General features: G+C 55.8%; 1 protein-coding gene across 2 annotated transcripts; it reads left to right on the top strand.

Moving 5' to 3' along the window:
* Positions 1-24,453, top strand: TFAP2E (transcription factor AP-2 epsilon). Of its 2 annotated transcripts, XM_072885020.1 has the most exons (8): positions 1-134; positions 248-694; positions 1,023-1,074; positions 15,889-16,107; positions 18,824-19,052; positions 19,337-19,455; positions 22,405-22,546; positions 22,963-24,453. In XM_072885020.1, the coding sequence occupies exons 1-8, from the start codon at positions 108-110 to the stop codon at positions 23,249-23,251; spliced, it is 1,524 nt and encodes a 507-aa protein (XP_072741121.1). In that variant the 5' UTR covers positions 1-107; the 3' UTR covers positions 23,252-24,453. The 2 variants fall into 2 exon arrangements, with proteins under 2 accessions (XP_072741121.1, XP_072741122.1); XM_072885021.1 differs by lacking the exon at positions 15,889-16,107.
* The last annotated feature ends 61 nt before the right edge of the window (positions 24,454-24,514 follow it).

Below are 24,514 nucleotides of genomic sequence, written 5' to 3' on the forward strand. Positions count from 1 at the left end.
GAGGAGCGGGCGGGCGATGGGAGACGCCGCTCCGGCGGGATAGAGGGGCGGAGACGGGGGCACCCCCGGGGCCCGGCCCGCCCGGGGCTCGCCGCGGGCCCGCACAGATGCTAGTGCACAGCTACCCGGGCATGGTGAGTGCGGGCCGGGGCGCGGGCGGGGCGGGCCGGGCCGGGCCGGGGCCGGGCCGGGGGGTCGGGGCCGGGGGTCCGCGCCCGCCTCACCGCCGCTGTCTCCGCCGCCGCAGGACCGCGCCGAGGGGCTGCCCGGGGCGCCGGCCGGGGCCCGCCTGCCGCAGCTGCCCGCGCTCAACCAGGCGCCCTACGGCTCGGCGCCGCCGCTCTGCCACACGCCCGCCGCCGACTTCCAGCCGCCCTACTTCCCCCCGCCGTACCCGCAGCCGCCGCTGCCCTACCCGCAGGGCCAGGAGCCCGGCTACCCGCACCTGGGGGACCCGTACGCGGCGCTCAGCCCGCTGCACCAGCACCAGCAGCCCGCCTGGCCCCCGCAGCGCGGCCGGCAGGAGGACGCGGGGCTGCTCTCGCAGACCCACCGCGCCCTGGGGCTCGACCCCCGCCGCGACTACCCCGCCGTGCCCCGCCTGCTCCACGGGCTGCCCGACGGCGGACACGGCCTCGCCGACGGCCCGCTGGGCCTCCACGGCCTCGGCCACCACGGCATCGAGGACATCCAGGTACCGGGGGACGGAGGGAGGCCGGGGGTGGCCGCGGGGCCGGCACGGCGGGGACCGATCCCGCCGCCGCCGGTACGCCCGGGGCGGGGGGGGGGGGGGTCCCGGCCGGGGAGGGGCGGGCCCCGCGGCGTCCGTACCCCCGGGCCAGGAGGGCCGCCGGGGCGGGAGCCCCGTTACCGGGGCTCGTCTGTGCCCGGACGATTCCCCCTGGCCGGGGGCAGCGGGTGGACCGGGCCCCGGCCGCGCTGTCCCCACGCCCCGAGCGGCCGGTGCCCGTCCGCAGCGGGAGCCGCCGGCTGACGGCTCTTGCTTCGGTGCTTTCATTCAGGCCGTGGACGACGGCGGGATGAACCTGCTCGATCAGTCCGTGATCAAGAAAGGTAAGAGCGCGGCGGCACCGCGGGACGCGGCACCGGGCCCGGGCTCCGCGCTCCGCTCCTGCCCTCGGGGCTCCCCCGCGTCGGGTCTCCCCCCGCGACAGCCGTCCCGCGGGGCCGCTCCCTCCCGTCGGGAAGGGCTCGCTGCCGTCCCCGGCGGGGCTGAAACGAAAGCGGCGGGTCCCGGCGGGCCAGCGCGTCCGTCCGCCCCCGGCCCGCTGGGCTCCCTCGGGCCGTACCGAGGCCGCCGCACCTTCCCGGTACCGGGGACCGAGGGGCCCGGCCGGGCGGGCCCGGCTATCGGGGAGCCCCGGGGGCCCGCCCCGCCGGCGGCCGCGGACGGTTTGCGCGGGAAGCCCCGGGGATGGCCCGACCGGGGCTCGGCGGCAGCTCCCGGCGGTCCCGGTCCCGCCGCCCCGGGCCGGAGCCCTGCGCCCGGCGGCGGGGGAGGCAGCCCGGGCCGCGCACGGCTCCGCACCGCCTCGGGCGGGAAAAGCGCTGGGCCACGGCGGAGCGGGCCGGGTCGGCGGGGCCCGTACCGGGGGGAAGGACGCGTTTAACGGGGGCGAGGAGGTGGCGCGGCCGTGGGAGCCGGTGCTGCCGTCCCCGCGGCCGGGGAGCACCCCGCAGCCGCCCCCGTCCCGCCGTCGCGGCTCGTCCCCCGCCTCGGCAGCAACCCGGGCCGTCTGCGGCTCCAGAAACGGGGCTTCGCCCCGGGGACCGGCGGGGAGGCCCGCCGCTCCCTCCCGGGGCCGGAGCGGGGAAGCGGGGCCGCGGGCTGGGGCCCCGCACGGCCCCCGGTGTCTCCCGCCGCCTCTCCTAATTTACCGCCGGTTCTCCCCGAGCTGCTGAGCAGCCCCTCCGCTCCCGGCCTGAGCCCCGCGGTTAAAACAGCTCCACGCCGTTAAACGGTTTTCTAATCAAAGCTTCATTGCGGGAGCGGCGGGGATGTCCGAGCCCTGCCCCGGCTTCTCCCCGCCGTTTTTTGTTTGTTTGTTTGTTTTTTTTTACAAAAATACGTGGAGGGAAAGGACGTGGTTAACCGCTGCTCCGCGGTACGGTCTCCAACGCGGGCGGCAAACGGACCCGCAGCCGCCCGGGCGGGCTCGGCGGAGGGTGAGGGCGGGCGGGCCCGGTGCCCGCAGCCCGGCGGGGTGAAACGCCGAGCCCCCCGGGGCAGGGGGGCTGGCTCCGGCCGGGCCGGGCCCCGGCAAAACGCCGCTGAAGCCGGGAGGGTTTAGGTCGTTAGCAGCCTCCGGGGCTGCAGCGAGCTCCGGTCCCGGTCCCGGTCCCGGTCCCGTACCGGCCCGCCGCGGCTCGGGCGACCTTTCCCACTGCCCGGCCGCAGCTGAACCGCCGGTAACGGCCCAGCCCCGGCAATCCGGGAAAAATATCCCGATCGTGCGGCTCTTCCCCCGGCGGCATCGGCGGTGGGGGTCGTTCGGGGGGGAGCACAGCCCCTTTCCGTCATTCTAAGACCACAGTTTCATTACAGGCGGCAGTTCTGTAGAGCATTAACGACCGTAATTATTTTAGCTTTAATTAGAAGACATGAGAGGCATTTCATTAAATATCCTTGCCTGAGAAAGGGTTGCAACAAGCCGGGGGGTGCGGGTGCTCCCCGGTTCGGCTTTGCGGGGTCGCCGCTTTGTGCCAGCGGGACCGGCCTGAAACACCGCGACGGGGTCTGGCTGGAAGCTGCGGTGAAGTTACAGCGGTTTGGGGGTTGGGGGTTTTTTTTCCCCTCTGCTCCTTTTTTTTTTTTCAAAACAGAAATTATCGAATCAAACCACGCCATTACTTAGAGATTTTCGTCTCTCGTCGGGAAGATTTGCTGCCGGGCAGTGCCGGGTTTGTGCCTCCCGATTCTCTAATCTCTCTTTCGGAACAAAAAAAAAAAAAAGAAAATAACCAAATAACCCTGCCTGAGAAGCGGGGCGGCTGCAGCCCCGCTGCCTGCGGACTCTTGCTCTTCCCACTCCCGCTCTCTTGGTTTTTTTTTCCCCCGCTGTGTCTGGAATAAAGACACGAAGTCTATTTCGGAGGATGCCGGCGGCAGCCGTGGGGCGATGGGCTGCCGGGCTGTCCCCGCCTCTGCTCGGGAGCTCCAAGCCCCGAGTTTGCTGGAGCAGCCCGAGGAATCGATACACCCAAAGCAAAGCGTCTCTTCGGGGGGGGACGCGGCGCGGACCCCCAAAGCGGGGCCGCGGCACGGCCGGGACGGAGGCGGCGGGGGGATTCGTGTAGCGGAGCCGGAGTCCGGGACCCCCGGTCCCGCGGGGCCGCATCCTGCACCGCTGCCCGGGGCTCGGGCCGGGCTGCGGGTCCCCGTTGCCCGGGTTCCCCGTGTTTCGATGGCCGCGCTCCCCCTTCTCTGCGGGGCGGCCCCGGAAGGGATGCCCCAAATCGGGCGATTTGAGCCCAAAAGCAAGCTGGGCAATTATGGAAGCTGCGGCCGGGGGGGGGGTGTCCCCGGTCCCGCCGCAGCCCGGGCGGCCGCTCACCCCCGGGGACGGGGACAGGCCCCGGGCGGCAGCCGGGAGCGGGCGTGCGGGTCCCCGTAACGGGGCGGTTCGCTCCGCACCGGGGGAAGCGCCGGGCGCAGGCAAAGGCCGCTGCCCTCCGCTCCAGCCGGGAGACTTGATTAGTTTGCAGCCTGATTTATTTAAAATTTTTAATATCCAATACGGAGTCGTTTCACTGCGCCGGCTCTGTCTGCTTTGAGCCGACTCCCGGAGCCACAACGGGGGCGAGAGGTGCGAGCCCAGGACGAAGCCGCGGCCCCGCGGCCGGAATGGATTACACCCTCGGAAAAAAAAAAAAAAAAAAAGAAATTAAAAATATCAGAGAGAGAATCCCGAGCGGTTTCCAGGCAGACCGTGCGGGAGGGGAGTGTGCGGGTGGGCAGCGGGGTCTCTCTGCGAGGGGAGGGAGGGTAAGCGTTGAAAAGCACAATTTTGTCATAAATCACGCCGGGACCTCAAATACCGCAACCGGGGCTGGTTAATCCTTGAATTCCTGACGGTGCGGCCCTCGGACAGGAACCTGATCTAAATCTGTGCATGTGAAAACAGATAAATCTGCCCTTAATTAGTTGCCGAGATACTGTTGTCCTGGTTCAACAAAATATTAATCACCCGCCCCAAATCCCCACCGCCGCCTCCTCGCTCCTGCACCGCCGGCGCTTCCACCCGCGCCGGGACCCCGCGGGAAACCGGCACGAAGCGGGAGGGCAGCGCCTGCGGCCCCCGGCCGTGTCCCCGCGGGGCTCCGGGCCCGTCCCCACGGCGGGGGCTGTAACCCCCCGTGTCCCCTCCAAACGACCGGGCCCCGGGCGCGGGGGTTGCGGGAAGGAGGAGCCCGGAGCCCGGAGCGCGATGCCCGGGTGTCCCTGCCTGCGCCCTTGCTTTTCCCCCCTTTCCCTCTTAAACAAACGGCACCGGGTGCAGCGGTTCGTATCTTTACAGGGGATTTTTCTGGCGATCCGAGGGCTGCAGCGCGCTGCTACACCCCGGCTGTGTTTTCCCGAGCCCCCCCCCGCTGCAGGTGGCCCCGAACTCAGCAAGCGGCGGAGGGAGAGGAGGAGAAGGGGGGTGCGGCCCCGGCGAGGGCTCGGGGGGCGGCCCCGGGGTCCCCGGCCGTGGCTGCGCGGCTCCCGCATCGCCGGGCTGGGGGGAGCCGGGTCCCGCCGGCGGGACGGCACCGGGGGGGCAGATCCGGGCTGCAACCACACCTTGGAAACCCAATTTCCACCGTCGCTCCCGGGACTGGCTCCGGTTCGTTATTCCCGAGGACAGCCGCAGGGGATGCGCCGGTCCCGGGGGAAACCCGGTGCGGGGGTCCCGGTTGGGCTGGGGGGATGCTGCGCGGGGCGGAGGAGAGCGGGGATTTCACTCCGAGCACGGAGAGCTGCGAACAGCACCGAGAAGGGGAGGATGAGCTTCCCCCCGTGCTGGCGTGAGACAGGGGATATGCTTAGTTTGGGAATTAAACGGATAAAATGTTGGATGGGGCAGCAGAGCTTTTCGGAATATCTTTTGTAGACACGTTTGTTCGTTCTCCCTCTTTTCCAGAAGGATTTCAGAAACGGTTTTCCGCGTCTTTTTTTCATTCTTGTCGTTTTGTTTGTTTGATTTCTTTTTTTTTATTTTTCCTCCCAAGCATTTATATAAAACCAGGAAGATATTTGACTTGCAAACAGTAAAATTAACTCTGAAAAAGTTTAGTCCGGGGCTCTGGCTGCTTTAGGCTACAGCAGCTACAGGTATTAGAAAATGCATTAGATCTGCTCCATTCACCTGCTGCCCTGGTGTTTAGGTGCCCGGGACGGCTACTCGCGTCCAGACGTGGAAGCCCCCGGACAAAGGGCTGGAGCCCAGCGAGCCCCGAGCAGCCGTTGCTCCTGCTGCGGGTCCGTCCCCCGGCTGGGCAAGGAGAGGGTGATTTTCCGTTTATGAAATCAAGCATTATGCCATTGCGCTCGGTAGCAAAAAAAATCCTGCAGCTCGGTCATAAACTAGGGAGGGGTTTTATTGCTCTGCCATCCTTTCAGGATCAGCGGAAAGCTTCTGATAGAGCCTTTTTATTACAGAGAAAAATACAAATCTCTTCCCCTGGCACCTGGAGCCTGGGGGCACGCTGGGGTGCAGGAGCAGCCCGGGGTCCTGCCGGCGGTGGGCCGGGGCGAGACGGGGCTCTGCGAGCAGCGGGAGCGGGGAGAGCCGCAGGGGCCTGCACACCCTGCTCGCGGGCAGGCCTTTTGGCTGCAGCATTTTACAACCTGGAGCACAGATGGAGCAGGGTGTAGCCAGCGTGGGCTCCCGCCGGCACCCAGGCATGCCCGGTGCACAGGTGCTGCGTGGCTGGCGGGGACGGAACTCCCCTGGCTTCGCGTTGAGGCAGCAGGATTTGGCCCCTGCACTCTCCTTCGTGTTTGTGACTTGTTTAAATTTCCATCCGAGGCTTTTCGGCTGCTCCGGAGTGGCAGCGCTAGCGTTTCTGCTCAGGAATGTGGACCTGTTTGGCTGGATGCTGGACAGATGGACGGAAAGCTGTGCCTCAGAGTGCTCTGAGCCCACATTTAGAAATACTGCAAGAAGTAGCTGTCACTACTAAAGAATGCAGCAGAGGAGGGAGATTAAGACCGAGATCCTTAGATCCACTCGCCACCGCATGCGAGCTCCAGGTTTTGATGCCAAATCTCCCCGTGGGCTTCGCGTGCGTGCGGGGCGGCCGGTGGGACCAGGGTGCCGACGTGGCGGCAGTGGTGCCATTTCTCCTTCATTTCAGCACGGAAAGGGATTGAGCTGTAAGAAATGCCGCGTGAAGCCAGATGTGGCAGGAGAAAAAAAAAAATCCTGAAAGAATGGTAGATTAGATAAACATCATTTCCTGTGACGAGCAAGGTAATAAATGAGGTCACCCTCTAAAACACCCGGGGCTGCAAAGACATGTCTTTTATAAGACCGTCCACGGGCGTGGGCGGGGGTGCTTGGACTCCAGTCAGCTGCAGGGTGCTGAGCTCTGCTGGCAGAGCCCTCCCCGCTTTCTGCAGCTTTATCTGCTGCGGTAGTTTGCCTGAGTGGGAAAAGGGGCTCACCTGGGACAAGCCGGGTCTTGACTGGAGGCTTTGCTGCCTTAGCACTGCTCACAAAGGCTTTAAAGTTCAGACAAGCCCTCGCACACACCACGAGATACAGCGCTCATCAAAACACAGTCACACCTCCCGATCCGGGCGCTTCTCCCTCATGCACACATGCGTGCGCGGCAGGAACACCTACTAATCAAACAGAGAAACTTAAAAGAAAGTTTTTACTCTGAACTGCATCCAGATCACCATTCCTCCATTAAAATTATATTTTTAATGTCCTATAATTGCACCAGGATAAAACCAGGTGTGTGTTCATGTGAGATAACACACGTGGGTACCGGTGAAGGCGCTGGGCTTTGTCTCAACCTCCCCGGTGCCTCCCAGGCATGTGTTATCTCCAAGTTTCATGTACCTTGTCATGACTTACTGTTTAATTAGATGTTTTTAAATGAATTTTTTTCTCAGTTAGAAGTAAAGAGCAGTTCTTAAAGGGTAGGTTCAGAAAAGCCAGCTTGGGTTGCTTTTTGGCTTGTGAGTCAAACCAACAGTGCTTCTCCTCCAGGAGCTGGACCCCAGGTGAGGCTTCTCCACGGGACAGCACCGAGCGAGGCACCGCGGACACGCCGGGCTGGCTCTGGAGCAGCTCTCCCTTGATTTCTTGATCTCTGTTTTTGCAGCTCGGTGGTTTGGCCGGCGTTCGGCTGCTGCAGACCTTGCTCTTCGGGGCAGGCAGGGCTGCAGCCATGTGCGCTCGTGGGCGAAGGGGTCACCGGGGGCTGGCTGTCCCCAGCCACCCCATCACCCCAGGTACTCTCTCTGTAATTCGAAGAACTGTGTAAAGGCATAAAAGCTTTTTGGGAAGAGCACAGCACATGCTCCCACCCTGCGGGGCAGCCACAGCCCTGGCTCCCACAGGGACTGCTGTGTCCACTGGTGGGTCGACAGTGGAGCCAGCAGGAGCGGCCTCGGCTGGGTGACATACACCCTGTGGTGCTTGTCCCCACGTCAGCCCCACAAAGGAGGTGGCACCGAGATCTTCATTTTGCAGACGGTGCCACGCAGCAGGCGCATGCCTGGCAGGGCACTGGCCCACAGCAGTGTGGACACGGGCAGGCCCACGGGGACCCACTCATGTGCCTCCAGCCCAGGGACGTGCCCAGGGTCACACCAAATCTGCAGCAGAGCAGAGGCAAACATAGACCATTCCTCCCTGTTTAGTAATATTCCAAGGTACACGATCTCAGAAAAAAAGAAAATATTTGCCATATGCCTTAATTATTTGAGGAGCCTAAACGAGGTTCTCTGAAGTCCTAGACTAGCACCCTAACCACCAAACCATCCCACCCTTTCCTGTGTGATCCTAGGGAGTTACTCATTCTTGCTGTCCTTCCATTTGTTTGTTTGTTTTAATTCTTAATGGAGGAACTAATTAGCAAATGTGGATATAATGCTTGGGGCTGCTGCATGCTCAGCTCTCATCTCTGTGCCCTATCCCACACCCAGCTCTGCTGTGCCTGGGTATCGCCTTTGGTTCGGAGAGAGGTTGTGTTGTGGCTTGGTGGAGAAGAGCAGAGAAGCACAAGGGAGTGAGAAAGAATTGCTAGAAATGAGCCCAAACTACCCATTGCAATTAAAGATCCCAGAATATGGCGTGCCCACAGCTCAGGGGTGAGGGTCTCTGGAGTGGGATGAGAGGAGCTGCAAGTCACCTTTGCAGCCTAAAAAGCCATTGCAGCTTCTGCAGCGCATGCTTGGGATTCCAGCCGGGCCGTGTCTCCCCACCCTCTATCTCAGGCATTTATCTGGCATCAGTCACCCAAGTGCCGAGGCGCCAGGGATCGGGTCAGGCCCTATTCCCTCCGGACTGGTCGGACAGGTCCCGGGGAACAAGGGGTGTCCCCAGCAAGGAGGCAGCTGTGTGGGGACCGCACATCCCCAGGGCTCCCTGGGAGCCCCGAGATGGACCCATGCACCGGGCAAAGCGGGGCTGCAGTCCTGGGGCTGGTGAGGTGCGAGCAGAGGATCTGACCAAGGGTATTCAGGGTTGCTTCAAGCACGAGATCCAAGTGAGCAAGGGACGGGCACGGTCATTGAAGAAACAGCACGAGAGGGTTTGTAGACATCGCCAGCGCTGCGCAGCAGTCACCTGTGTGCAGATGTGCCCCATCCTGCGCAGCCGGCTGGCTTCTCCCCGTGCTATTTCTGTGGCTGGTCGGAGTTGTTTTCCCCACAGAAAGATGTGGACGGGTCCCAGCTGCTGCAGAGGGGTTTCCTGGTGTGCACCCTGGCAGCTCGGTCTGGGACGCGCATCCCGGCCAGGGCACGGTGCCGACCGGGCTGCAACATGTCTGGTTTGCTGGATGTCCCACCGATGCACAGGCGTTAAAAACACCCAGGGCATCTTCTGAGCAAGAAAAAGTAAAAGCATTTTCGGTGATAGTGGGCGCGTGGTGCCTCTGCCCAGAGCGATCCCCGGGCGAGCCGGTGACTCCAGAATGACAGGTGAACAGAGAGATTTGCGTTGCTGCGGTCTGAGGCTCAGATCAAAACCCTCTCGCATGCTCTGTGGATCGGCAGCAAGTTCTATATGAAGAGAAGTATTTCTCTATTATTATTCATGTCTAATCTTTGCTGAAGGGTCTTTTGCCCTTCAATGATCTAAATACATTTTAACAAATTGATAGCAACATTACCATGGCTTACATAGGATCCGCTGCCGCTTGCAAAAGACACTGCATCTTTGTTCTCCCTTTTTAGATTATGTAGATCCAAGCCACACGAATTCAGGCGCTTCTATAGGGAATACAGGGAAAACCTCTCAAGCATGTTACTGTAAAATGGATTATACTGTTTAAACACATAAAGATCCCGTAGACCGGTTGCCAAAATGTAATGGGAGTTTGGGCTGCTAAATGAATAAACCTGTGATGGTTAATGCTACAGGGCAGAGCCGAGGAGGGTGTGCGAGTCCGGGAGCGCTCGCTGCCGCGCGGCACGGCTCAACCGGGCTGGGGGTGGCATTGGATGAGAAACTTCCCTTGGCGTCAGCGCAGAGCAGCGCAGGTTTCCAGTTCCTCTGGCTTAAATCCTCGGGCTCTCCAGCCTCCCGTTTCAGTTTCTCGCCTTCCCGACACCTGCGTGTTTTGTGCACTGCGAAATACACGTATCCTACACAGGAAGAGACGGAGCTACTTGGATCCATCCCGAGCATTTTAAATAGTTGTTATTTTTTCTAACGTAGATGTGAAGAGGCTTAGCTGCAGATTAAAAAAAAAATACAGAACCAGGGGCAGTGAAATAATCAATTCCTGCACTAAACTGACTTTTCAAATGAAGTTGTAAAGGTAACAGAAGTGCAGCATTCAGGGAGGGGACGGGGCACCGCTGCATCAGAGCAGCTCTTTCAGTGAACAGCAGAGACCACGTGCAGTAAATATCTGCAAATACATTTGGACATTCAAAAGCAGAATCCAAATCCTTTTTCATTCATTTCCTGCGAAGGTTCGAGCACTTGAGTTTCACCAGTTAGGAGGACATTTTAATCATTACTATTTGCTGCTTTCCAGTGGGGTGTTCCTGAGGCTACTGCTCAGGCTGCTGCATCAGAGGCTCCCCAGACAGCACGGCCCAATCCATAAAATGAAGTGCGGCAGGGAAATGTGTGGGAACTCAGAACAAATTGCTTGTGAGCAGTTTCCAAAAAATTCACAAAATATTCTGAACAAGCAGCACATCTGAGGCAGAGTCATTCCTAAATGCTAAAGCCAGGAAATGCATTAGCTGAAATTAATTGCAAACGACTTACTAATCCCCTTCCCAGTCCTGAAGGAGCACAGGGTGCTTTTGCAGAGGTCTGAGTGCATTTTGTTGTTATATTGATTGACCATTCCTATCAAGACACAATGAACTAAGCCGGTACCGTCCGTAACCGGGACACCGTATCCGCTGGTCTCGGGGAGGCTGAACCTTCCTGCCCCATTGATCCGGCCCGAAGCTCCCCAGGAGCAGAGACCTGCGGTGACACAGGGTGAGCACTTCGCTGGGTAAAACAGAGGCACAGAAAGAAAAATGCAATTAATATCCCACGGCACCTCAACATTTAGTTCGTAACCTAATGTATTGATTTGCATTGGAAACAAAATGTTAAGTATGGGAGCTTTGCATAGGCATGGGACCTCTCCTGATTAGCTTTCTCATGGGAATAGTTTGAGGCTGCGAGTTGTATCCCTGCTCCCTCTCTTCTTCCGAGGGTCCGAGATCCATTTCCCTATCGGGTCTCAGCAATCTGGAAAGCCCAGAGATAAAAAACAAGATTCTTTCCATCCTTCCATTTGAAAAGGCCTTCGAGCCGATTACAGCGTTTCCTAGAGAGGCTCTTTGACATGGGGACTTGGTTCAGGTTGTGCATTCAAGATAAAGAAAATACCTGTATAATCCCCTCTGGGAAGAAAGGATAATTACAGACTGAGGGTTTGAAATATAGCTGATGGCACTGACCTCCTTCCCTGGACCATCAATAAATACCTCTCTGCTGAAACACCAGGAAATTGAAGCAGCTGAACTCTGCAGCACCTCCTGAGTGAAAGAGGGCTTTTAAAGGGATGGCAGGAGCAGTTGCCTCTGGCTCACACCCACATGCAGATACTTCTTTATATATGTATCTCCGTCTTATAATTTACATCAGAGACATTCAAACGACGGCTAGATTAGCTCACCGAAAGCTCTTCCTGAAAGACAGCAGTAATCCCTCACCTTTCAGGAGCACCTTTCATCAGGGGCTACGCACAAACATCCATCAGCCAGAGCTTCCCACCGCTGCCTGCCCAGAGCCTGCTGCAGGGAACAGAACCCGAGGGGGGCTCGGGGCTGCCGTCACCGGGACCTGCAATAGCATGGAAGCAAACCTCAGCAGCTGCAGCGAGGAGCGGCCGAAATAGGTTTGCACGGTGCAGGCGTCCCCTTTGCAGGGCAGCATGACACGGGCCTCCCGCAGCCTTTTTTTGGACCGCCCTGGATCTGCAGCGACGCCCGACGTGGCCGAGCTGACCGACGTGTGGCCCCGGAGAGGGACCGGGGGGCTGAGATGCTTTTGGGGAGGCTGGAGACAGCCCTGTGCCTGAAGATGAGAGATTGCTTTGTCCCAGGTAGTCTCCTAAAAGGATTAACTGATGTCTCTTTAAAATGCCATCTAAGCTGTAGCACACTCCCACTTTTGAAAGAGACATTGCAACAAAAGCTCCGATATCCAGGGATTCGGCGCTGCTGAGGAGGATTTACCTGTAATGTACCTACAGAGAGAAGAAAACAGACGTGTAAGACGGGCAGCAATTTGCATGTTCCCTCTGGACTTGTTTTTCCCCTCGCAGCACCCTGAGCTCCAGCTGGAAATGGAACTGAACAAATAACACCACGATAAGCAATTCAATTTCCAAGTACCACAAATTTTCCTGCTTACAAATAATTTCGCAAGCAGGTAGCACATTTCTTATATAGAAATGAGTCAGTACTCCATCTTTTTCTTTTTGTAGATAAAATCTCTTTTCCCTTAAAGAAAACCAAAAGTTGATGGTGTGCAGCCAGCCCCCGAGCACGGGCACCACGATCCCGCAGCTCCCGGCAGCACCCACACATGGAGCCTGAGCCCGGGCTGCAGATGTGCCTTTTGCACTGAATATTGACATGTAAAAGTGGCTGTTTCCAGGAATCGTAGTGGTAATTTCAGACACAAATGTTTGTGAACGCAGACGAGGAAGAAGAGGGAGCGCAGGAGCTCAGGGAGGGAGCATCATCACCCTGGACCACGTGGGAGAGGGACGACGAGGCAGCAGAGGCACAGGGCTGCGGATCAGCCGTGCTGAAACTCGTCGGGGAAAAGCAGGAAATCCTCCGAGGCCTTCTAGCTCCCCGGGTAAAAGCCTGTGAAGAATGGGTTTCTTTTGCTCCTTCTTTGTAGCTGGAACTTAAAAGCCAAGGGACCCACCTCTGCAAACCAGAACAAAAGTGTCAGAAACTTTATGCTCTATCTCGGGACACCTTGAAGGCACAAGGCTCCCTACTCCATCCACTAGATTCACAACTGAACAATCATCAGTGCAGTGGTGTTTCTTCTCTCACCCTGCTGCCCGGTATCTCCTGAAAAGCCCTCACAGAAAGAAGGGCTGTGGCATCCCATCGCACCTGCAGCATCGCTGGAGGTATCAGGACCTCACTCGCATTCATGGGGATTGCCTCTCCACACCTGTCTGCCTCTCCAAGGAGCATCATCACATCCCATGCTTAGGCACTGGACCAACTCCTTCTGGCTACGTTTACCACCCAGGGACTTCTCACCTGGAGAAATCTTTCATCCAGGGGTCACTTGGCAAGTTTTAATTGGGTATCACAGCATCCCTCCCAGGTAGGTATTATTATCTCCATTTTGTTGCTGGAGACAGTCAAGCCCAAACTGGGGCGGCGACCTGCCCAGTGTCATAAAACGATTCCCCAGCAGAGCAGGGAGCCGGCCGCAGCCGTCCCAGCCTGCGGGCTCCCCGCTACCCCCAGGCTGCTGGCTGCGCAGGAGACGGGGAGACAACCGCACGCAGGCAGGATGCTCTGCAGCTCAGGAAAGTCAAGGGACGAAGCCTTTGGTGTTCTTGGAAACCAGGACCTGTTTTGAAATCGCTCGCTCTCTCCGAGTCAGGGGTTTTCATGCCACAGCAAATGGAGTTGTGTGCGTTTCATCAGCTGACGGTTATACCCAAAGTACGTTTACAAGACAAACTAGATCTGACTCGGCACAAAAAAGGCATCTCTGATGGGAGATCACAAGCCTCGCGGGTTCAAAGGGAAGACGAAGCCGCGTGTACCTGCTGCGCAGCACCAGGGCAGGCGACGCGCAGGGGAGTTTGTGCGCTGCTGCTCAATGCACACGTGAAACGTATCGCGTATTGCAAGTGGTACGCGCCTTGCAACGTTACGGGCAGCAGCGAGACGCTGAGCCTCATGGAAACGCTTCCTGTGACGCTATACAGAAGAAATGAGGATTGTTTCCCTTCCCACATTCAGGAAGGGGTCACACACCTGTGACCGACACTGCCAATCTCAGCAGCTGACTTCAAAATACAAGAGCACCATAGGCAAGATGATGCAGTGACAAACACCCCTATTTCACAGCATTAAAAAGAAAGTCTCGAGTTATAAAACAGAGGCCATACTTAATCAGTTTTCTGTACAGCACCGCCTAACACCTGGGCAATAGCTAAAGCCCAGATTGCTTAGAAAAGCACTCCCACAGAGCAGAAGTGCATGCATTCAGATCATGCCCATATCCCTGATCTTTGGTAAATCATTTAACTGGTTCTGTGCCTCAATCTTCCCCAGCTGCAATCATGAGCCACCTCAGGCAGGCACTGGGAGCGAGTTAATGACTTAAGTGGCTGGTCCTGTACCAGCACTGGGCTGGGGATTAGCAACCTGTGACTCTCTTTCAGGTCTGTCAGCATAAACTTATTTCAAAATCAGTTTTCCCTTTCGAATCAGATCCCTCTGACCCGTGTGCTGCGCAGCCTCGCCGCAGCATGCCCAGGACCGGAGGCTCACCAAGTCCAAACGCTTCACTGGGGCTTTAGTTTGTGAAATCCGCAGCCGAGCTCACCTCTATGTGAGGAGCTGAGTAGCAGAAACTCCAGTCAAGGCCTTTTGGATTTGCTGAATTAGAAGTAGCAGGATGAATCTGAACTAAGCAGCCTTCCCATGGGGGGAAAAAGCTCTCAGGAGAGCCTGGCAGCCAAAGGAAAGAGCAAACAAACTTCAAGGGGACATAGTGTAGCAGCCAAGCCTTGATGACCGTGGGGTTTCAGGGAGCAGACCAAGATATTTTTCCCTTTCCCCCACGCAGACACATCTACATTCCCTGCAGTAGCTCACCCTGCCAGGACCGTGCCCAGGGCTTCAGTCTCTGCCGCCATGCCCAGCTCCTTGGGCGACACTAACCTTCTTGGCAGCTCATTTTCTCAAAAGCCCCTGCACTCACAGCATTTCTTGCTTGAGAACAAGTCTGCCAGTAGCACAGCGTGGATGTTCACCCTCTCGCTCCCCCGGATTCAGCTGTGTCTTTGCCATGAGGTTCCTGATCAGACCACCAGCACCAGTGGGTCTGGCTACAGCTCCCAGCTTTTGGGAACAGCCTTTCCCCAGCGCTGCTGCAGGCTCACCCTCCATTCGCTCATCTATCACACCGCTTGCAGAGCTCACATGGGGCCAATTAGGAAAAAATTAGAAAATAATAATAATAAGAGCAGATAGCAAAGGTGGTCACAGGAAGAGAGAAAGACCTCACACTCACCAAGAGGATTCCAAGCAGTCACTAAAAGCCTAACGCGCCTATTCCTCCCCTTCCCTTGACTGAATCAATCCAAACACAGCCCTGCAGAGAGAAATGCACCTTGTGTCCTGCCCTTTATAGCTTCCTGGGGTGGGGTGACCCCAGCTGAGCCCCGTCCCACTCATCGAGTGCAGAGGGAGGGGGCCAAGCACCTGGGCACCCGGCGGTTTGGGCACCAGCATCTAACCTTTTCCTTGTCAGCCGGTGTAATGCGTCGGCCTGTCACTGTATGAACGAGCATCTCTGGGGCGTGTTTCTGATGAAAACCCTGTCCTCCACGGTCGTGAGTGGGAGCTGAGCCTGCCCAAGTCCCTGCCGTGGGGACGAGCAGGGCTAGAGCTGGCTCACTGAGGGACAGGCGATGTCGTGCCCCCGTGCCAAGGGCAGGTCTCTCCATGGCTAACCCAGAAAACCGCGGAAGGGGCAACCAGCGCCGTGACACCGACATGACATTTCTCTTCCCAGCTGCAAAGCTCTGTGCGGGGCTCAGGTCCGTGCCTTGCCTGGCCGCTCCTCCGCTTGGGCACGATGGCACCGAGTGCCTCCCACTCGCGTTGTGGCTATTCAGTGTCTGGCACCCAGAAACCTCGTCGTGAAAACCCCGTCTCTGCTCCAGCGGTTTATTTCTCTGCCCCGTAGCTCGGATGAACCCTCGACACGAGGCTGTGCGAAGCAGCATGTAGAGCTTACCAGCGGGGCCAGGCGCCTGCATGCACCCGTCTTGGTTTGGAAGGGTCCCGCGGCTCCTGCCCACGGCGGCAGCGGACGCAGGGGGTCGGCGTGCTCGCGCGCCGGGGCGTTGGGCTGTTGGCTGCGCGCCGTGCCGACCCGCAACGCTCTCATGCTTCCTTCTTGTCTGCAGGCTGGCTCAGGTGCTCCGATCACCTGCTGCTTGCGGGAACAGGAAAGCAGCAACTGAAGATCGAGGGGGACTTTTGGTTTACTCAGATGACAAGAGACAATTTTGGTTCCCCAAAAGCCAAGGAAACAAAGCTGTCAGGCTTTAATGGTAGCTTGTCTCCCTCCTGCAGCATGTTTATGGGCAAACAAGCTGCAGATCAGACCAGGCAAACAGCAGCAGGTGAGGCCAAATAACAATAATTAATAATTAATGGCGAATGTGGCTATGTTTATTCTTGTTGTATTGAGGCAACGTTGTCTAATGGATGAAGCACTGTTACAGGACTCAAGAGACCGGCTCAGTTTCCAGCGCTGCCGCTAACCTCTGCGTGATGCCGGGCCAGCTGCCCGTTCTGTTTCTCCCTTCGCTCGCTGTGTGCCCCGCTGCTGAGGGTGCAAGCTCTCCGTGCCACGGGCGGCCCTGTCCCATGCTTGCACGTGCCAAATGTGACGGGGCTCTGGCCTCGGCTGAGGCCTCGAGGCAGAAGAGCAATGCCAGTATTCATGTTCTGTTACGGGCGCCCGGTGCCGGTGCCTGCATGGTTTGCTTGTGGCACGGAGCAGGGCTCACCTGACTGCTCTGGGCGTTAACCTTCGCAGCGGTAGGCTCTGGGTTACAGCTCTCCAGAGGATTTGTTTCTGACAGTAACATCGTTCCTAAAAATGCCAGTACGTGTTTCAAAAGTGTCGTGGTGTCTCCATGTCATCACCCTGCTGTGCATCGGCATCCATCCATGCCTTCCCACCGCCCTGCCCTACCCTGCCCTGCTCCTCCCCGCACGCTGCTGGTGCCTGTGGGGTGACTTGCAAACAACGCCGGAGCTGTATCGGACCGATCTCCAGCCTGGTTTTCCATAGGCTCCGGTGTTAACTCACACTGGTGCCAGCTGGGTTTGCCTCCTCCCCAGATGCCATGTTTCATGGCCATGTGTGGCAGGGCACGATTCCCCTCTCTCCTGCATGGTTGCTCAGTCCCTCGTGTGTACGCAGGTCCCCGGCCACGCATGCGGCTTGAATGCACGCCACCGCATGATTTCAGGCATGCACAAATATGCGAGTATATAAATTACACGGAGCTCTTTGTGGACAGACAAAGTGTTTGATACTACAAGCAACACCAGCTCTCCAGGGGTGTCTGGTTTATGGGTGGCCCTTGCTGCAGCAGAACCCACATCCGCGGGGTACCTCGTCCCGAAGTGACACACACCTTGGCAGTAACGCATGGATATTTGTAAAACATGCTCTGACTTTTTATTTTAAGGGTGTCCCCTAAAGACAAATATAACCTGTTCTGGGACTGTGGAAGAAAGCTTTGAAGTTGCTGCTTCCTGGAAATAGCTCTGGTTTCCTACGTTGCATGGTGATGTTCCCATATTTGTTCTTCCCTGAACGTCCCTCAACCAGCTACAGTCGTGGCAAACGCCAACACCGCAGTGGCTGACTCCAGCGCGGCACCAGTGCATCTTGCCCTTCGGTTCCCTGACTTTGTCCAAGTTTCGTGCTGAGAGGAAACTTGATGTACCTTAGCTCCTTTCCATTCATCTTTTAGTCTTAAAACATTAGCCATTTTTATGTAACATGTGCTACTTTTTTATTGCCACGCTAACAAGTTGTTGAGCTGTATTTACAATACGCTGATTGTAAGCGCCCCCTAATAGGTCCAGTCTACATACCCTCCCCAATTAATTTTCGGGTTTTCTGTTTCATTTTGGGCATGTGTATTTCCTTTATAAAACCTGCATCTCGCCCTGGTATTCGTTGCTGCGTTACTTGCAGGAACCATCTGAATGTGCAGTGTGGAACAGTCATTACCGAGGAACCACAAAGAATGCCAGGGCTGAAATGATCTGGAGCGATGGCATTTGCAGTCCTCTTTGGATTCTTTCAAAACCTGCTTTTTTCCAGAGTTAAATTGGTTATTAAGTTCAGAACATAAAAGCCAAAGAGATTTGGCACAAGTTGCAGCCCCAGTTTAACCTATAAACCTTTATTGCGTCTAAGAACGTTTCTTACTGGAATGACGTACGGGGAAACCGTGCCCATTTCACCCCGGGTGTGATGCCATGGGCCCGATGCGATGCTGCAGTCCCCATTGCCTGTCTAACCTCTTGTGTTAACTGACTTTTGCCCATTAAGTAAAAGGAAGTCTGTGCTGGATTAATGGGGTTTGATCTTCTCAAGCTTCCTTTAAGCCAGGGACGATGAAAGTTTAGGGCTGCGGCTTGTTGTGGGGCTAATCCCAAAGCTGAAGTCAAAGAAACTCTTTCCACTGGTTCCTGTGGGTGCATATTGGCAAACACGGCTCTCGGCCATCTCAGCATCTCCCGGGTTTTATGCAGGGTATGAAGGTCATGGCTCAGCCCGGCTCATCCTGTCTGGTGGGACGCAGCCGTGTGCCTGTGCAGAGCTGGGCTGCAGCTGCGGTCCCGTCCCGAAGCCGGGAGAGGAGCGGCACCCGGGCCAGCGCGACGAGCCAGCGCTTTGCCCTGCCACCCCACCTCCACGGAGTGCCCAGAGGAGACAGGGAGGGGAACCTGGTCACAGGTCCAGACAGCGATGCTGCGGACAGTCCTTAGCCTTCCAGGAGACCAGCCCAAAACCTTGGGTTTAATTACAGTAGAGCTGGGAGGCGTGGGAAAGCAGGCGAGAGCAGAGTCCAGGCTTCTTCCTTTTTTTTTTTTTTCTTTATTTAGTTTAGTTTCATCACCCCACCTCTCTTCTTTTATTGAGGAAAATATGAACCTGAGATATTCCAGCCAGCCATGCTGACATCTGCGGATGGCAGTGCACGGGTGCCGGGGGCTAGAACGCTGCCAGGAGAGTCACCGAGCGGCTTCCCTGGCTCTGGAGTCTCTCAGCCACGGTCTCCTCTTCTCTCTCCCTTCCTTGTCTCCCAGTGCCCATCCCCTCGAAGGCCAACGGCACCACCATTTCCACCCTGTCAATGAACAAAGATGGCCTGATCGGAGGGGTGACGAATCCCAACGAGGTCTTCTGCTCCGTGCCTGGCCGCCTCTCTCTTCTCAGCTCCACCTCCAAGTACAAGGTGACCGTCGGGGAGGTGCAGAGAAGGCTCTCGCCCCCCGAGTGTCTCAACGCCTCTCTCCTCGGCGGAGTCCTCCGCAGGTAAGCTGCTCCTGAGAGCCCTGGGACAGCCCAAGGATGCAGGGCTGCGCCGCACACCGAAATGCCGGGGGTAATGCCGAAGCAAGCTTTGTGTTCAGCACCAGCTCTTACCTCTCAGATTGACGGAGACGAGAAATTCTGGTGTGTGGTATATTGGGGAATAGCATTTTTGTTGCTTTTTCTTCTTTCCTTTCAAAACTAAAAGCTTAAACTGGGATTAGTTATAGTTACTTTAACATTAATTACATTATCATTTTTTTCCCCTCTTTGTTTTTTCTTTTCAGAGCAAAATCAAAAAATGGGGGTCGGTGTTTAAGGGAAAGGTTAGAGAAAATCGGATTAAATCTACCTGCAGGAAGGCGCAAAGCTGCCAACGTCACCCTGCTGACATCCCTCGTGGAAGGTAAGAGTCGCTCTCCACTCCCGCGGAGGCTGGGAGTGCCGAAACTTCAATACCCTTCATTTGCAGCTTTCCACAAACGAGAACACTTAAAACAAAGTATGCAGCAGTCACCACCGACTGAGACTGGAAATATCCCCGTGTAAGCCTCCATGCTGATTTAAGCATGTCTGTCTTCCGAAACTCAGACATTTCTGTCGGACCAGTCATAGCCCTTTAGGAGAAGGCATCCACAGCCCGAACGGGGCTGTGAGCTTCCTTTCAGCAATATCCAAGTGTACCGTTCACTTTTGTGAACTGGTTCTAATAATGCTGAGTCAGGTTCACAGAAACCAAATACAAAAAAAAGCTTGGATAAAGCTGTTAGGAATTTAGCAGCTGTTCTGTAGCATTGCGCACCCACTCAGGACACAACCTGGGTGCTGCTGACCGTGCTGCCCTCGGACAGCATCGGCCTGTTCTGTCGAGGCTCCGTCACCACACTCGGGTCCGTGTCTTGCCTCCCGTAAGAAGGAGATGCCCTCTATCTGAGTCCTGCCCTCCTCCCGGGGACAGCAGGGGACAATGAGACACGGAGGAGATGCCGCACAGCTCTGAGGTCTTGCAGGTGGAGGGAGAGTTTGCAGTAGCAGTCCTGGGAGCGTGGCATTAAGGGCTAAGCTATGGAAAACCTGCTGCGAGCAGCACAGCCTTAGCCGGCAGCGTGCGACCTGCCCTGACGTGTGAGGTGCCCCTGCTTAAAGCCGCTTGTTTATTTGCTCCCCTCCTACTTTTTGCACTATGGACATGATGATGTCTCCACTGCATCTTTGGAGAAAAGGACACGGGACGCAAACAAATGCAATGACAGCTCTGACTCCCTTCGAGCTTTGGAATCCATTGTGTTTGCGCCCAGCGTGTTGGAGGCAGCTGCCTGCAGTTTCTGAATAGAAAATCATCTCCATTGTTGCCAGCAAATTAAATGACCCGCTTCATTAGGCGGAGGTTGTTACCGAGGGCAGTTGGTTCTTGCTGAATGAAAGGCTGATTTCCATCAAAAGAAAAGAAAGCAAAGAATGAAAGAAATAAAGGAAGGAAGAAATGTACATTTTGATTTCAGGTGGCTGCTGATGTTTTGGTTACTGCTTACCAGCTCATAGTAAATAAAAGAGTGGTGCCATGTGTGCTTGACGGATATAATTTCCTCCTGCACATAAGTGTTACGGTACCGGGAGACGTTTCACCCAGAGGAAGGTGCTATTGCATTGTCATTACTCAGCACGCAGAAACTGTCTTGTGCCCCTACGCCCCAGGCACCCTCTTTCTTGGACATTTGCTGTCTTGGTTTAATTTATTTTCTCCCCTCTGCCTTCCCAATGCCTGTTCATTTAGAAGAAACACTGGGCGCTTTTTTGAGTGCTAATCATATACTTTATCTTACACTGACCCACAGCCATTCATATAGATGGAGATGGAGGAGAATGAGTACCGGGGAACCCAGGGAGCACTACGAGGGCTGCAGGTAGAAACACAGCTTCCTTTGGGAGCCCTTGCCACGTACACCGAGCACTTGCCCTCTCTTGGGCACCTGCTCCGTGGGAGTAGCTCCAGCATGGACCCAGGGCAGCAGCAGGGCTATATTTCAACTTCAGAAACATCCTTAAGCTCTCAGAAAGAGGCGTGCATCCCGACAGGCTCCTGCGGCCCCTCTGCCTGCCGTGGCCTCCTGCCCCACGAGCGCTCTCCTCCAGCCTCTCGTCCCCGGGCTCTGACTTGGTGTGGCTTCAACACCGCTTTCAGCAGCTGGACCGCCTGGTCCCCTCCGCTGACACCTCTGTAAGCCAGCATCCAAATTGCCTTTAAAACATTCCGCTGTGTAGCCACTCGCACACACTCACGGAGGAAATAAATCCTGGCTCCAGCCTTGGGTCTCACCGTGAGGTCACACCGCCCTTTTTTATTGTCACAAGAACTGTTTTTCAACAGCTATTACTTTCTGATTGTTTTTTAACATACAACAACCGCATTTCCGATTCTCTAGGTTTACCTTATTTGCTCCTTCTTTGGAGGAGGAGATACAGTGGAAAGTATTATCGTTATATAGGAAGCACAGACACTTTCCCCATAACATGGCTTCACAGACTGAGCTCCGGGAGCTGGGGAAACTGTGATGGGATCTAGGTTAATGCTATTAGGATGGATGGCCTAATATGTATGAGCAGCAGGGGGGCAAGTCAAATTAGCTCTGCCTGCCCGACCAGGATTTCGGGTGTTGGGCATGATCAATTGCCATCAGCTCTGATTATTTCCACGGGGACGCCTGGGGATAGATCAATTCCATCAATGGGTGGGCATTTCCACGGGGTGATGGATACGCTGCCTGCGCGTCCAGCCCGAGGGCCCCAGCTCGCTGCGGGAGGATGTAAACCCCTTCCTTCTGCCCGTTTCTCACATCCCTGTTTTGTCTAGCAGTCATGGGGCTAAGGTTGCTTTTTCACTCTCCAGCCCCTGTTTAAATCTCTGCTCAATTTGGAGAGGCCAAGCAGGAAATTTTGGAAGAAGTGGGGAGAGAAAGAGGCAGCAAGGGAAGTGCCCAAGCGAGAAACACCTCTGCCGTTCTTCCTTTTGGAGAAGCAGCCCAGAGAGTCGCACCTCATCCCGATCTAACTCCAGCCCCATCTTGATGCTTTTTTAAAAGCTAGCAAAGGAAGGAACCAGCTTCTGTTTAGAGTTGGCAATGGTTCATTTGGACCCACGTGGACTAATTGGCTTACAGATGAGCGTAAGGAACGCATAGTGGTCTCTGCACCAAGAGCCAAAGGTGGAGAGAGCTCTTGGGTGGCAATTGAGGAAGGAAAGTGCTCCAGTCCCAGCAGAAATAAGGCACATCAGTGAGATAGCTGAAGTTGCTACAGAAAGTGCTCCCCTTTCACATGGGTGTTGACACAGCTTTTTAATCTGTCCTGCTTGTAGGTGAAGCCGTTCACCTGGCTCGGGATTTCGGGTACGTGTGTGAAACGGAGTTCCCAGCCAAGGCAGCGGCAGAGTACCTGTGCCGACAGCACTCCGACCCCACGGAGCTCCACACCAGGAAAAACATGCTGCTGGCTACCAAGTGAGTACAGGTGGCTACGAGCCACCGCAGCGTTAGGTACCCGCAGCCTGGAAGGGCAGCGTTAGCCCTGAAAGCTTACTCTTCTGCGGGGAAGAGATGGCCTCATACGCTGCGCACAGATCTGAAAGATGGGCAGCAAGAGGAATAATTTGCATGGATTGAAGGGCTTGCTCCTCCGTGGGAGAGGTTAACCTAACCCCAGGGAACATTTCGGCACTGCCACACGTGCCCCTTCGAAGCAGCAGCAGCTGCACCAGCTCAGACTCTGCAGGCAGGGCTTTCCCCAGGCTGGGGCTGAAAACGCCTGGAGGGGAGGCAGCTGCTCGGGCAGGGAGCAGGAAAAGAGACCTCGAACTCTCCTATGTCCCTGCAGCTTTCCAACAGCATTTACAGTAACACAAACCTCTCTCTTTCAGGCAAATTTGTAAAGAGTTTGCAGACTTGATAGCCCAGGATCGCTCGCCGCTGGGGAACAGCCGGCCCTCACTCATCTTAGAGCCCGGTGTCCAGAGCTGTTTGACTCATTTCAGCTTGATAACCCACGGCTTTGGGGGCCCAGCCATCTGCGCAGCGCTCACAGCCTTCCAGAACTACCTGGTGGAGTCCCTTAAGGGGCTGGATAAAATGTTCATGAACAGCACAGGGAACGGGCACACGGCCGGAGACTCCAAAGCGTCAGAAAAAGAAGTGAAGCATCGGAAATAACGTGCTGTCTCCCGCCCTCTCCCCGGTGGGAGGTTTCCCCCGTCGCGATAGATAGCACTGGGGGATAAAGATGATCCAGTGCACTGTTTTCTGAACTGCTACATTTGAACTTGGGATGAAACTCGTAAAGCAAAGAAAAGACAAAAAAGAAGATTTAAAGAATTTAAGAAGAAAACAACTCTAATGGACATAGCGAGATCGAGACAATAAGCCAGGTTAACGGCTTTTGGGTTTTACCCTTTTTTTTTTTTTTTTTTTAAATCGTGGATGCAGGAAGCCAAGTCATGTGCAATTTTATTTTGTTTTGTTTTTTTAAAAACCCATCGTGAAATCCTGACATGCTCCAGGAATTTGTTCCAACTGAAAAACTGAGAAGAGAGAGCAAAAGCCTCGTCAGTGCAAGAACCAGAGGCACGAGCAGCAGAGGGCAGGGAGTTGGATCGCTGGCTGTACCTGGATTTATCAGCTGGTTTTGACAGGCAAACCCACAGGAAACCTTCCTATTTCCCCACCTACAGCCCAGTCCTAAAGCCAGGCCAAGAGAAAAATGCCAGCAGAACTGCTTTGGATTTAAAGCAGTTTCAGACTTCGTTTACAGTTTTCAAACTGAGACTCAACGTGGATTTTTCCCTGGGGCTGAGGAGCCCTGAGCTGTACCATGAGGGGAGGAACACACCGCACACCCGATGGTTCCCAGGGCAGGAATCGATCGAGGAGAGCCTTCCCGACTGCTATGGTCACAGCTGGGGATAAAGCAGGTTAAGTTAAACCCAGGACTAACTAAAACTCCACAAGCTACAGATAACAGCACACAAGTTTCTAAAATTAATATTAATTAATAAAGCACAAGGAGCAGAACTTGAACCAGGCCAAACTGAACTGTTCTAAATCTGTATATATTTATTTATGTGTAATTAAAATCTGAAAGTTTTAAAATGTCCAGTGCAAGTTATTTATATCAAATTAAGTTGGGTTTTTTTGTTTTGCCTTTTTTTGTTTGTTTTGGGGCTTTTTTTTGAAAGATGAAAGTCTTTGGATTTCCTGCCATTAGAAATGGGAATGAAGTTTTGGATACACAAAACTGTAGCATGGACAAGATAGGCTGTGATGATAATGACTGTAGAAGTTCTGCAGGATTTTGTACTCGCTGTTGTTTCTCTTAATGCTGCAATAGATGTACAACACCCACACCACAATGTCATTCTCATTATCTTAATAAACCTCTTTTTATTTGAAGAAAGCACCTCCATCGTCTTTGTGAAC

The sequence above is a fragment of the Ciconia boyciana genome, chromosome 21, assembly GCF_034638445.1.
Source record: "Ciconia boyciana chromosome 21, ASM3463844v1, whole genome shotgun sequence".
In the NCBI taxonomy this organism is placed as follows: Eukaryota; Metazoa; Chordata; class Aves; order Ciconiiformes; family Ciconiidae; genus Ciconia; species Ciconia boyciana.

Excerpts from the sequence above, each read along its gene's own strand:
- TFAP2E (XM_072885020.1), top strand. The coding sequence starts at position 108 with ATGCTAGTGCACAGCTACCCGGGCATG. Across the intron at positions 695-1,022 it reads ACGGCATCGAGGACATCCAG|GCCGTGGACGACGGCGGGAT; the intron begins GTACCGGGGGAC and ends GCTTTCATTCAG. Across the intron at positions 19,053-19,336 it reads CTCGGCGGAGTCCTCCGCAG|AGCAAAATCAAAAAATGGGG; the intron begins GTAAGCTGCTCC and ends TTTTCTTTTCAG.